Below are 14,402 nucleotides of genomic sequence, written 5' to 3'. Positions count from 1 at the left end.
GCCCCACCCTGTCCACTGACTGGGGCTCCAGAGCTTCCCTGCCTCCATCAGCCTCCCGGTCCGGGCAAGCCCAGGGAACTGGGGGGAACACAGGGACCCAGAAGCCCCACTGGCTTCACAGCCTCACCACAATCTTAGGATGGATACAGGCAGCAGATTTTATTGTTATGTCCCAAAAAGAATAAATCCAAGATGAGTGGCATTGGGGCTTTTTCCAGTTGGCTGTGGCTTCTTAGCATTTCTTCCTTACCACTGTTTTGGAAGAAGGGGCCATCTCGATGTCATGCCCTGAACTGCTGACAAAAATGAGAAGAGCGATTCTCCAAGGCTGCCGGCAGTGCGTGAGTGGGCTCTTCGGGCCCCTGACTGCTCAGTCTGGGGTAAGGTGGCCTTTCCTCCTGCAGCACCTGCCATTTCGGGGTGTCCTGACTCCTGGGCCTGTTGCACCAGGTTCCCAGGCCTCCTGGTTTCTGTTCTGAGAAGCCCCTAGGGCAGGAGCTGGGGTCCCTTTCATGCCCCAGGGCTCTGGCTCAACCCAGAATCCTTAGCCTGGCTCCCATTTCCAAAAGAGGTGGGGGGAACTCCAGGGCTGTCAGCCAGTTATGCAGAAGGATAACGTTCGGGTGAGGCCAAGTGTCTCCACACCCGCAGATCACGCGGCTTTGGGTTGGGAAGGGAGCCTGAGACCTCTGGCCCCTCTCCCTTGCCTCCCGTCACAACAGAATGATACCAGAAGCCCTGCAAAGGCTGTTGCTATTTTTTTTGTTTTATGCCCAGAACATGTAACACCCTCAGACCCAGGCCTAGAACCTCTGCACCTGGCACCCCAAGTCCTCGGAGTTGGTCCCGTGGTCAGGCGTCCACAGGGTCAAGGTGACATGCCACCCAGAGCCTGCACCCCCTTCTAGAGCACACTCCAGGGACCAGGACCCTGGAATCCCCTGCCCTCACAGTTCAGAGTCTGCTTCCAGGGCCTGCTCGGGGCTTCCCACCTGAGCTGTATGTGGGGGCTGTGGATGGGGCTTTGGTGTCACCAGGAGAACACCCGGGGCCCCTGTAGTGCAGGAAAGAGCTGGGGCTGGAAGCCGGCTTTCCTGCTTTGGAACCTGGAGGGTCTGGTGATTCTAAGTCTGCACCTAACTGTCCGGGTGACTGTAAAGATATGCTTATCAAGGCAGGAGGACAGAATACTTTTCAAAGAGTTCATTAGTATAATTTAAACTTGCCTTTTTTATTAATTTATTTATTCAGTACTTTGTTGACACATAATTTGCATGCATTAAAGTGCCCAGATCCGATTGTAATTCATAATTTTAAATGTATTGACATCTGATGTGGGACCCCTGTCTGGACTCAGGTGGGCTGCAGCCAGGCTGCAGGTGCACTGGGACTGGGGATACGGAAGCACCTTTCGGCAGCCTAGGGAGGCCACAGGACGAGCCCAGGGCTTGCCCTCACCCCACCTCCATCCCAGGCTGGCATTGGGGAGCACCTCTGAGCACCAGCCTCCTTGTCCGAGAGGCCTCCTTGTCCGAGAGACAGGCCTGCCCAGGCTCCAGCCACTCTCATGAGGTTGTTGTGCAAATTACATAAGGCGATACATTTGTCTGTGGCAAGTCATTTGCGCAAATGACAAAAGACCACACAGACCTCTAGTATCACTAACCCATCTTTTTGATGCTTCCTCAGAGCAGCAGGGCTGAGGGACTCAGGTGTGAGTGCTGGGCTGCCATAACCAGGTCTAACACCCCCTGCCTCAGAACAGTCACAGTCAGTGACACTCCTGCAAAGAGAATCTGTGCCCACTCCCTTAGTGCACAAGGAAGCTTGCCGTTTTGGGGCTCAAAATACAACTGGAGCCCTGGAAAAAATGTAGTTTCTTTCTCTGTGGCTTAGCAAAAGATAGCAAAGTCACTGCCACTACAGGAAAAAGTTTCCCACTCCTGGAACTAAGGAGAGCCATGGGCTGGAGTGTCCTGGGAATGGCTCAGGGTAACTCCGGGGTCCCATGTGGAGGGTCAGGAAAGGACCCTCCTCCATCTCCATCCCTGCGGAGTCTAAGAATTTTCTTCCCCGATTTCAAAACAGAGGATTTAAGCACAGAGGGTGTGCAGGATCAAAGATTTCCACGTCCCCAGATTCCTAGGCCAGCTTCACGCCCCACTCAGTCCTCACCCCACACTCTGGACTGCAGGAAGGGACGAAACCACCAAGACTGTCCTGAGGGCCTCGGTCCTGCACATGCTCAAGGGGGCCTGGCGGAAAGCCTCTCACTGGGCAGGTTCCTGTAGAAGAGGATGCCCCGCTTCCCTCTGGTTTCCCTCCCTGCGCGCAGGGGGCTCCCTGCTCCCAGAAGCCCTGTAGTGCTCAAATGCCCTCTTCTACTTGCAAATTCAGGCTAATTCCCCTTAAACCTTCCTGCCTCCCCTTCATGAGTCAAAGGTCACTGGCCTGCTTCCCAGATGGGGAAATTAGGGCAAACGGGGAAGTGGCGCAGGAGCTGGCTAACTTTACAGAGATCAGCCAGCTCTCCCCAGGCCTGTGACTCCACAGCCCTCCCCTCCCAGGTCTGTGACCCCAAGCCTTCCTCTCCCAGCATGTGAGCCCAGGCCTGTCACCCCAGGCCTCCCCACTCTGAGCTCACCTGGGTGGTGCTCCCCGAGCCCCTGCAACCCTTCCGGCGGGTGAACGCAGACATTGTTCTTGGAGTAGATGATCTCCCCATCCAGGACGGAAGGGGGCCCACCGCTGCCACCGGGGGTGAGGGTCAAGAGGTCCGAGGCTTTGGAGGAGGCCCGGCGAAGGAGGCGGCCCAGAGACATTGCCGGGGGAGCGTTTCCATCCTCTGCACACCTGGGCCCAGGCGGGGCTCTTCCAGACCTGCCTGGGGGAGGAAGACAGAGAAAGGGCATGGCCAAGGTCACGAACTTGGACTGGGTATTCCTGGGGCAGCATCCTACCCCACACCAGTGGGCTGGAAACGGAAGCTGTGGAACCACAGAAGGGGTCCCGCTAGCACAAGGCCATATGGAGGGTGAGCTGGGTTTTCAACAGTGGTGCTACGGACATTTGGGGCTGAGTCATTCTTGGTGGTGGCAGCTGTCCTGTCCATTGTAGGGTGTTTTGCAGCATCCCTGGCCTCCACCCACCAGATTCCACTAGCACCCCTTTCCACTATGACAACCAAAAATGTCTCCGGGCATTGCAAATGTCCCCAGGGGGCAAAATCACCCTGTTAGGAACTGGTCTAGGGAATTCCCTGGTGTCCAGTGGTTAGGACTTGGCGCATTCACTGCCACGGGCCCAGGTTCAATCCCAAGTCGGGGAATTCAGATCCCACAAGCCGCGCAGCACGGCCCAAAGAAAAAAAGAGAGAGAGAGAGAACTGGTCTAGAGGAATCTGTTCCCACAGCAGCAATTTCCAGACCTCCAGGACACAGAGTTCACCCCTGTGTCCCTTCCTTCCTGAGATTCTCAGCCATCTGTGGTGCTTCCCAGGGAACATCCTGGTTCTCCTTCATCCTTCCCACCTTTCCCAGCCTTCTCCACCCTCACTTGCCCCGTGTGTCCTCATCATCCCAAAGCCCAGTCTGACGTCCCAACACACGCTGGCTGCCCCAGCTGGGAAGGGGTCACAAGGGATAGGTGAAGGACCCAAGTTAACATACAACTCATTCTTTAAAAAAATAAACTAGAAACCAAAAGATCAGATCCAGAATATATACAGAATTCCTAAAGACTCCCTGCAAAAAAAGGAGCAATATCCCAACAGAAAAAGCAGGCGATTCACAGAAGTGGAAACAGAAGGACTGAGAACATGAAATGAAAACCCAACACCCAACACACTGGCAAAAAGCAATTTTAATTCCAGCAAAAATGAAACAAAAGCCCAGGCAGCGATGTGAACCAACCAGACGTTACTGCCAATGGGGCTCATGACGGCCGCCCACCAAGCTGGGAGTAGGATGACCACAGGTATGATGTCGCCTGTGTCAATGAAGAGATGTGCGTAAAGCTATTTCCTGGTCAGAGATCATGGATGTCCGAGATTTCAGGCCATGCTGGGCAGGGTGCAGGCCAGCCTCGTGGGGCGGGGTGGCTGGGTGGAAGCGTCACAGAGGGGCTGCAACTCAAGCTCTCAGAAAAACAAAAAAGACTTGAAGCCGGTATGATAAAATTATTGACTGGGAATGGATAGACCAAATGGAGTCTGTCCCTACGATGGGATATTATTCAGCCTTAAGAAGGAGGGAAGTTCTGACACCTGCTACAACATGGATGGACCTTGAGGACATGCTCAGTGAAACTAGCCTGTCACAGAAGGACAAATATTGTATGATTCCACTTATATGAGGTACCTGGGATAGTCAAACTGATAGAGACAGAGAATAGAAGGGTAGGTGCCCGGGGCTGGGCGGGGGCTGGGGAGTTAGTGTTTAATGGGGAGAGTTACTGTTTGGGAAGATGAAGACGTTCTGGAAACGGATGGTGGTGATGGTTGCACAACAATGTACCCGAATGTCCCTAATGCCACTGAACTGTGCAGTTAAAAACGGTTAAGAGGGTAATTTTTATGTCATTTTTGTGGGGTTTTTTTAGTGGTCTTTCTTTCTTCTCTTTCTTTCTTTCTTTTCTTTCTTTCCTTTCTCTCTCTCTCTCTCTCTCTCTCTCTCTCCCTCCCTCCTCCCCCTCCCTCCATTTCTTTATTTTTGGCTGTGTCGGTCTTAGTTGCAGCACACGGGATTTTTGTTGCAGTGTACAGGCTTCTCTCTAGTTGTGGCGAGTTGTAGCACACGGGATCTTTTGTTGCAGTGTGCAGGCTTCTCTCTAGTTGTGGCATGTGGGTTTTCTCTTTCTAGTTGTGGTGCGTGGGCTCCAGAGTGCATGGACTCTGTAGCTTGCAGCACGTGGGCTCTCTCGTTGAGTCATGCGAGCTCAGTAGTTGTGGCGCTCAGGCTGATTTGCCTCGAGGCATGTGAGGTCTTAGTTCCCCAACCAGGGATTGGACCCAAGTCCCCTGCATTGGAAGACGGATTCTTAACCACTGTACCACCGGGGAAGTCCCTCGTTTTTTTTTTTTTGGCCACGCCGCGCGGCTTGCGAGATCTTATTTCCCCAACCAGGGATTGAACCCACGCCCTCGGCAATGAGGGCATGGAGTCCTAACCACTGGGCTGCCAGGGAATTCCCTATGTCATGTATGTTTTACCACAGTAAAACTTTTTTTCCTCTCACTGCTGTGGCCTGTCCCGTTGCGGAGCACAGGCTCCGGACGCGCAGGCTCAGCGGCCATGGCTCACGGGCCCAGCCGCTCCGCGGCATGTGGGATCCTCCCGGACCGGGGCACGAACCCGTGTCCCCTGCATCGGCAGGCGGACTCTCAACCACTGCGCCACCAGGGAAGCCCAGTAAAACTTTTTTGAATAATCAACTGGAGGCGGTTCTCAGGCTAAATTATATTGTTCTTTGCACCCTCTACACTCTGTACATTTACCCTTAAATCCAGGGCTGACTTAGGATGTTCCCTAAATGGAGTTCTTTCTGTGTCCAGTGCTTGGATGGGTTCTTGGGGCAGAGGGCGGGGGCTGGGGGTCCAGCCGGCTCAGCACGGTAGGGGTTGTCTCAGTGCTAATTTCCTTCAATGTCCTGGGACCAGGCAGCTCAATGCTGGATCCTCAGGCCCTTATGGCTCTCTGGGTGTCCCTCTGTGCCCCCTTGCTCTGATCTCCCATCTCTTTGCATATTTCCAGTTGCCTCCATGGCTACTAACTCTCCCAAACACAGCATCCTTCTAACAGTTCCCTGCAGGCCCAAGAGTCACCCTTCCCATTCCTACATCTTTACCCAGAAAAATCCATCACTCTCTTCTCTCTCATTGCTGAGGTTCCCAACGTCAGGATGACCTTGAAAATCACTAGCCCTGGAGACTCAGGCCCAGCTGGGGTCCTCACCTCCTCAGCCCTGAGCCACAGAAGCCCCTCCATTCTCGGCCATATCCAGGGCCCCGAATCCACCCCTTCTCAGGCATCCCCCATGCCTGAGACACCACTTTCAATGTGGGCTGCAGAATCAAGTTGATCCCTTGGCCCAGGGGACGGCAAGCTGGTTCTGTAAAGGGCCAGACAGGAAATATTTTTGGCTCTGTGGGCCCAGCGGTCACTGTGGAGACTACTCGATTCCGCCCTGTTGTGTGAAAGCAGACAGTACGTGGGCAGGTATGACTGTGGTCCCGCGAGACTTTATTAAATAGATACTCACGCCAATTCCATATAATTTTGCCATTACACAAGAAAATTCTTCCAGTTTTTTCACCCATTTAAAAACCTAATAACCATCCTTAGTTTGCGCACCGTATAAAACAGGAAGAAGGCTAGATTTGGTCCATGGGCGATACGTGGCCGACCTCCGGCTCAGACCACTTTCTGGATACTCGGGGCAGGGCTGCTCCTCGCTACCCAAATCCCCTCCGGGCCCACCTCTGGGGAAGCCTTGTGGCCTCCCCAGGTCGAGGGGGCGTCTCTCACTGTCTTAACCACTGAGTCCTGTCTGAACACACAAGGCACATTACGACGCTTGACAACCAATGTTCGAAGCTTAAAATAAATCACACTGGAACCTACACATCAAAATATGTGTTTTCCTTCCAATTAATCATCTGGTAAAGCTATATTCTTTTATTCTAACGATGACTTCATTCCATTGTCTGCCCATTCTAAATATTTTTATAATTCAAGAATCATTCCAGAATTACAAGATCAGTTAATGAGCTATACAAGAAAAAGAATTCCCTTCTCCAGACCAGCACTGCCCAGAAGACATACAATGAGAGCCTCATATGCAATTTTAAGTTTCCTAGTAGCCACATTTTTAAAAAGTAAAAAAGAAATGGGGGAAATTCACTTTAATAGAATATTTTTAGTCAAGCCACTATATCCCCTAGAGTATCATTTCAGCATGTAATCAGCATGGAAAAATTACCCATGAGCTATTGTACATTCTTTAAACCTCCAGAGTCTGGTGTACGTTTTGCACTTAAGCACACCTCAGTTCACATCAGCCACCTTCCAGGTGCTTAGTGGCCTCCTGGGGCCCGTGGCCTCCTGCTGGGTGAGGCTGGGGCAGGTCTGGAGCCCCACCTCCTTCTGGGCCTCAAATGGTATTACTTAGTTTAATCGCCCTAACCTCCAGAGCGTGCTGCAAACAAGGCTCAGCTGGGTCCAAAAACCGCACCATCTTTAAGCTAAGACGGTTTGCCACCACTGAGGATAATCAAAAGAATGTGCTGGAAGCGCTGAAGGAGATTCCAAAATACAAGTGTTCACAATATAGCATTTGCCCCACATCGGCTGTGAAACCCCACTGCAGCTCTGGAAGGTACATCCTAGAAGCGCAGTTTTGCAAACGAGAAAACAGGGGCCGCACACCCCAAGTCAGCCAGTGAGCGGACACACCTGAACATGAGACCTTTGTCTTCTGTGCGTGGAATTCTGGCTCCTACCCCTGCCCCTGTAACCTGGGTGAGCAAGGACTATCCCCCAGTTCCACCCCCAGGTTGTTCAGTGGAGGAGACAACGTGCCTCTGGGTAGTTCCTTTGTGAGCCTATTTCATCTCAACTAAAACTGGTTCCCGACCTCTGCTCTCTGTCAAACTGGGAGTGGAGAATCCTTGCCCTATTTTTTAAAAGCTTTTTCTTTTTTTAGATTACGAAACGTGTTCAGAGAAGTATAAAGAATACATGTCCCTTAACTCACACCATCCAAAAATAATCTGTGTATTTTCTACTATCTTCTGTGTCTATCTTAACAAAACAAAACCACCCACTGGAATTATACCGTACCATTCTTTCAGTTATAACATACATATATTTTCCCATGTGTTATAGGTTGAAATGTGTCCTCTCCAAATTCTTATGTTAAAGTTCTCACCCCCACACCTCATAATTCAACCTTATTTGAAAGTAGCTTCTATACAGATGTAATCAAGTCAGAATTAGGTCATTAGGGTGGGCCCTAATCCAGTGACTGGTATCCTTTAAAAAGAGGGAGTTTGGAGATAGACACTGGTGTACAAGGAGAATGCAATGTGAACATGAAGACAGCCATCTACAAGCCAAGAAGAGAGGCCTCAGAAGGAACCAACCCTTCGACACCAAGATCTCAGGTTTAGAGCCTCCAACACTGTGAGAAAATTAATTTCTGTTGCTTAGGCCACCCAGTTTGTGGTACTTTTTATGGCAGCCACAGAATACTAATACACCACATTATTAACTAATTTAAAAATTCAAAATGTCAACCCTCCATCTTGATAGCTATAAATATATAACAAGGATGCACCATTCTTGAGCCAGCCACCATCATTAGATATTTGGTTTCCAAATAGTGGCTACTTAAATAATAAACTTTACATTTTATACATAAATCTGTACCTGTATCCTCACTATTTCCTTAGGACAATTTTTGGGATTCCTGACTATTTCCTTAGGAGGAAAAACTGGACCCCTGACATAATGTCCAATGGATTTCCAAAAAGGTATCAGAGTTTTAGGGATTTGAATCTTTGCTAATTTGGTCATTGGAAAATGGTTTTCTGATCATCAGTTCACTTGAGCAGGTTCTCCTATGTTTATTAAACATTTGTGAATTGTCTGTTGGTGTACTTTGCCAATTTTTCTGCTGGGGTGTCAGAATTCTTATTGATATGAAAGAACTCTTTATATAACAAAGATCTTAATCCTTTGCTATAGTTGCTGCATGTATGTTTTTCCTAATTTGTTATTTGCCTCTTAATTGTATTACTCATTTTGAAATACAGAGGTTTTAAACTTCTAGGCAAATTGATGATAACTTTTCCTAGTGATTTCTTTTTATCACTTTTACACTTTATATCATGCATCTCAAGCCAAAGATCCAGTCATCACTGGCTTATATTTTCATCTAATTTTCTTATGATGTCCATTTTCAATGAACTACTTTTGATATTTCAAAAAGCCTAATTCAAAGTATACATTTACCTGAAAAGGCCGCACATGTTAACTATTCACCAGCTCACTGAATGAGTGTTTATGTTGTTTTTATCGCTATTTCCTGTTTTTACTGTGTACTGTTACTTGATAAAAATAGGGACATCAATATAGCTTAATAAAGCTGGGGTGCGTGTCATGTAAAATCTTACGGGCTATTTAAAAGGAGGGGGCCCTTAGCAATGACCCAGAGACCTGTGTGGCCTGGTCCGTGCTCTGGTCTGCACCCTCTCGTCTTCTCCCACGTTGCACACGTGATGGACAAACATGGTTGTCACACTACCTACACGCTCCAGTGAGAACCACTCTCATTACAGGCCGGCTTGTCTGTAAACCGGGCTCTGCTCATCGGCAGCTGAGATGGTGACTGAGCCCAGCCAGAGCTGCCCTCCTCAGGCCCCAGCCGTTCCAGGGGCCCACCGGCCACAGCTTCCTCATTTGAGCCAAAGGAAGGAGCCTAGAGCAAGCTCTCCAAACACACCCTCCCTGCCTGCATCCCCAACCCCTGCAGTACTTTCCCCTTGAATCCCCCTTACTGCCTTATTTTGCTTCTGTTTAAAGAGATGGCTTGTTGCTATTTACAACACAAGGCCCGTGGGTCCAGAATGCCTCACACTCAGCGGGTCCTGCCAGGGGCCCCTCACCTCCGTCCCGGTGGGGAGCGATGATCACCTGTCGTCCTCTTTACCACGTGGGACCACAGTCCCCCCCAACACAGCCCCCAGCTCCACCACCACAGCTCGCGTCCTGTAGCTGACCACCGTGGGGAAGGCGACGCCCTGCGAGTCAGCAGAGGCTGGGTTCCTTGCTCAGTGTGAATTTCTATTCAGCTCCCACCATCCGAGTTGGCAGCGTCCTAATTTGGCAGTTCTATCTGAGTCCTCCAGCTGGTGAACATAAATCTGAGTTTACCCCCCACCCTGTCAGAAGAAAGGGAAGGAAAAGAATCCCAAAGAGCACAGTTGCTGCCAGGCTACCTCCCAGATGAGAATGGAGGCCCTCCCTGCCCAAAGCCCAAGACAATGCCCTTGGGGTGCAGTTGCCTCTCATCAAGCAGGGCCTGCTAAAAAAGCACAGCTCGACTGAAACAGCACTGGTGCCCAGAGGCTCTAAGGTCATCTGATTCAGTGCTTCTCCAAACCAGGGGGCTTTAAGAAACCCATTGGGCAAATCCCTACACTCTGACCCAGCAGGTCTGGGGGAGAGGGGCGCCCAGGTGACACCATCCCCATTTGAGATGGGGAACCATTCACCTACTGCTCCCCTCCACCCCCAGAGGAAGGTGGAGAATTGGGCTCTGACAGAAGGTAGACCAGCCCCTCTGACGCTCAGGCTGTGCTGTTATCAGCACAAATTAATGACATGTCAGTGGCTGCCCAGGGCCACCCCCCTCTGCATCCCCTGGTTTGTCACCAGTTGGGTGTTAAACAGGATGAAGGGGTGGGTGTTGGGTGGTTCCAAGGCTGCAGAAGGCCTCTCCTCACTGGCAGCCCAGGGCCTATCTGTCACCTGGTTAATAAACATGGCTCTAGCCCACGTGTCACCCGGAGTAGAGGAACGTGCGGCTGTGTCCAGGGACGTGGACTGGAAGCAGGTCTGGAGAACCGCCTGCAGAGACACCCCGAGCGGAGGCCCCTGGGCTTCAGTGCCCGCTGGTCTGGCAATGAGACTTGACTAATCGTGATCTGGCCCAGGGCAGCTCTCTGTGTACCTGCCTGTCCTTCAGGGCTGTTCCAATGAACCCGGGATGGTGGGAAGGTTAATGGTCAGAGTCATGGGGCTCCTTCTTCACAGATAAGCCACAGATGTGCAGAGACAGCGCCCAGCTCCCCTAGGGTCTCTAGATCCACCTGACCAAAACCCCGTCTTGGGAAGCAACGGGCCCCTCTATACTATCATTTAAGTCATCCTCCTAGATTTCTAAGGTCTAGCCGTCCTGGACCTTCACTGCCCACTGCTGGGACCGTTCCCTGTGTGCTGACCACTGCCTTGCTGAAGCTGCGTCCGGAGCAGAGCACAGGTCTGGGCTTCCGATGGGCAGTAGCTTGGGCGGAGAGGAAGGCCAGAGGCTGGGGGAGGGCTGGGGAGGGGATTCGGTGGAGCAGGGTAGGGGCGAGGAGGGCCTGCTCCCAGCACCTGCTCCCCTCACTTCCCTGACCAGCTGCATCCCCTGTGGAGCCCAAATTGCATCCCTCTCCCAGCCCCTCTGTTGGCTGGCTCTCGGGCTTCAACGCTTTGCCTTAGAGGGGAAAGGTCTTGGCCTTGGGGCCCCAGGCCCCTCCTCCATCCAACCCTGCCTTCACGCCCCACCTACACGCTCCCGTGGGCACCCTCTGCACACGCGCCCCCCTCTCCTGACCCTGAGGCTATGTCCTAACTGGGCGCTCCCACAGGATTTAACAGGCTGGGGGCAGGGCAGGGGGTGGGGCCAGAGAAATAGGGGCAGCCTGGGAGGGGCACCCTGTCTCCTCCAGGGCACTTGTGGGCTCTGTGGGGGGCATGTGACTGCTCCACAGCAGGGTCCACATCACAGCCTGCAGGAGGCGCAGCTGGAAGGTTTCTGGGGAGCACTACATGAGGGGCAGGGCTCCAAAGGAAACTGGAGGCGATCCTTAAAGGATGTCAGGGCTGGGGCTCAGGCCAAGGAAGCGGGTGATGTCCAGGCACAGAGGCGGGCTGACGCCTCCAAGGGGCACGTAAAACGGAAGGGAGACTGGTAGGGAGAGCGGCAGAGCTAATCAAGGGCCTGGCGCCTGCACCGCGGGCTGGGATGACAGGGGCTGTCTGGAAGACGCCACCAGGAAAAGCAGCAGCAGGTGCACAGGGAAACCTCCCAGCCAGAGGAGCAGGCCCAGGTGGAGAGGAGGGAAGAGTCCTGGGAACGGATGGGGGTGCTGGCCGCACAAGGATGAGAATGCATTTAATGCCGTAGAACTGTGCACTTCAAAGTGGTCAATATTCAAAATCTGCTGTGTGTACTTTACCACAACGAAAAAATAATAATAGTGGAACTTGGAGAGGGTATATGGACTCTCCGTACTTCCTGCTCATTTTCTGGTAAACCTAAAACTGTCCTGAAAAATAAAGTATATTAATTTTTTAAAAGGACGCTTGGGACCAGGAAGCTTGCACCCAAAGAGGCCAGGCTGAGGTGGAATCGTGTGGATGGAGGCAAGGAAAAGGACAGGGAGCTCGGGGCCGGCAACAAAGGGAGCTCTGGTCCCCGTACTGCCAGCAGGCTGCCAGCAGCAATGCCAGGGCCTGGCAAAGACCGAACAACCTGATGGGAGATCTTCCTAATGTCCTTGAATCCATAAGACGCACAACCTTGAATGGTTCTTGATCCGACGTGCAGAGCAGTTTACACCCATTATCTTAGGGACCCGGTGTCCTGCAGGGAACAAAGATCCCCACCTCCCCGGGAGACCAGAAAACTGTGCTCCAGAAAGGCTGCCGGGTACAGAACCCAGAGCAAGCAGAACACCCATGTCCCCTTCACAGGTCTGGGGCCTTTCTACGGGCCAGACTTATTCTCCTTATTACCCAGATAGAGTAGGGGACCAGGGTACATAGCACAATCTTTAAATGCCATCAGCAGAGATCCTAAAACACACAAAACCAGTGAAGCCTGTAGCCAGAAACAGCTATCTGACTTTTCACATCGCTAGTAAGGACTTAGAGTTAATTGAAATCAAAAGAGCAGCTCGAGATGCTCAAAGCACTTTGTACGAATATTATAAATCCTCTCCCCAAATTCTGAGAGATGAAGGTGGATAGAGAAACAGCTCCAGGTGGATCGGTGACAATGATTAAAAAAACCTCATTCTCCTCGAATGCGTTCGCTTAATATCGTTGCTTTAAAATGGTTATGTCTCCATCAATATTGTTGATTTTAGATTATAAGTTCCTGAGTCCAAGATATCTCTGAGAAGATCTTTTTATGAAGGGCCTACCAGAATGCCATTTTCAGTAGAGTTCCAAATGCCATGTTTTTGTTGATGGAAAGGAGAGCGATGCCAACCTGGCAGTTGGCACAAGGAATACAGAGATGGAGTCAGGCCAAGATCTGGAATGTGCATTAGCTTGGGTGAACAAAAAAAAAGGGCAATGATTTTAAAAGGTATAAAATAAAAATGCCAGTGCTGGCTTTTAACCATCTCTGATCGATACCTGATTACAAGTTGAATTTTGTGCTGCTCTGAGCTGTCAGGGACCACCGACATTTTTGCAAAATAGGCTATTGTGTAATTCAAAGGAAAGATCAACTTGGCATCCCCCCAGAAAAAGCACACACCCTCATAAAACAAAAGACTCTGCAGAAACTCCCTGATTAGGGAGTCATTCCTTCCTATTAACCTGCAAGTCTTTAAGAATCAGAACGCCTCTGAGGACTGTTCTTGGCGCTCTGTCGCTCGCAGCAGTAAGTCACACTGGCGATGAAAGTAGCTCAGGTTTGCTTCCAGGAGGAGGGGCTTTGGTGGTGGTTGCAGGAGGAAGATGTCAGAAACGGCAGTAGCCTCAAGAGAAGTAGCTGGGGCTGGGAAGGGTAGCAGATTTCTTCTTTCACAGCCCTGTTCAGAACTGGCCCTGCTGCTGGGTTGGAGCCAGTGGGCAGCGGCAGGCCTGCTGTTAACCACACACGTTCCCTCCTCCCTCCCCCTGGGGGCCACTTGGCCACTGACACTTGGCCCAGAGGCAGTGAGGGGTGGGGCTCTCCTCTAGCTAATGTTTCCAGGGATGAAGTTAAGGCATCTATTACCCAAAATTCGTCCCCCAAGATTTGGTGATTTATATCCAGGGAAAGAGAGTCCTCCTAGACAGAGAGGCAAAGTCACCAAAAGCCAGAAATGAGCAAAACACGGATGAAGAAATGACACCCTTTAGAAGAGACACAAGTCTCCCCTCCCGCTTCCTTCACAAAGCACTTCTATCTCGAGTGTATTGGTTTCCCATGGCTGCCGAAACAAGTCACCATAAAAATAGGGACTTAAAACAACGGTGTTTTATCTGGCAATTCCAGAGGCCAGAAGTCAACCCAGGTCTCACTGGGCTAAACTCAGGTGTCAGCAGGGCTGTGTTCCTTCCTAAGGCTCCAGGGAGCAGTCTGTCTTCCTGCCTTTTCCAGCTTCTGGAACCCGCCCAGATCCCTTGGCTCGTGGCCCCTTCCTCCTCCTTCAAGGACGGCAATGTGAGTGGAGTCCTTCTCATAGGGCATCACTCTGACACTGACTCTGGGCCCCCTCTTCCACTTTCAAGGACCCTGGGATGACATGGTCCCACTGGATAATCCAGGACAATCTCCCCACCTCAGAGTCACCAGATTGGCAACCTTAATTCCATCTGCGACTTTAATCCCCGTTGCCACGTGACCTAATACAGTCA

General features: G+C 51.3%; 1 protein-coding gene across 1 annotated transcript in view; it reads right to left on the bottom strand.

Moving 5' to 3' along the window:
• TBC1D16 (TBC1 domain family member 16) overlaps nucleotides 1-14,402 on the bottom strand; it is an 80,088-nt gene that overhangs the window by 60,402 nt on the left and 5,284 nt on the right. The window contains exon 2 of the mRNA XM_029212144.1: nucleotides 2,645-2,884. Coding sequence (XP_029067977.1) covers nucleotides 2,645-2,822 — 178 coding nt within the window. The 5' untranslated portion in view covers nucleotides 2,823-2,884. The remainder of the gene's footprint in view (nucleotides 1-2,644; nucleotides 2,885-14,402) is intronic.

This window comes from Monodon monoceros, unplaced genomic scaffold, assembly GCF_005190385.1.
Source record: "Monodon monoceros isolate NGI ecotype Baffin Bay Population unplaced genomic scaffold, NGI_Narwhal_1 Super_Scaffold_9, whole genome shotgun sequence".
Taxonomy (NCBI): domain Eukaryota; kingdom Metazoa; phylum Chordata; class Mammalia; order Artiodactyla; family Monodontidae; genus Monodon; species Monodon monoceros.
This window is presented reverse-complemented; position numbering and strand designations above follow the sequence as displayed.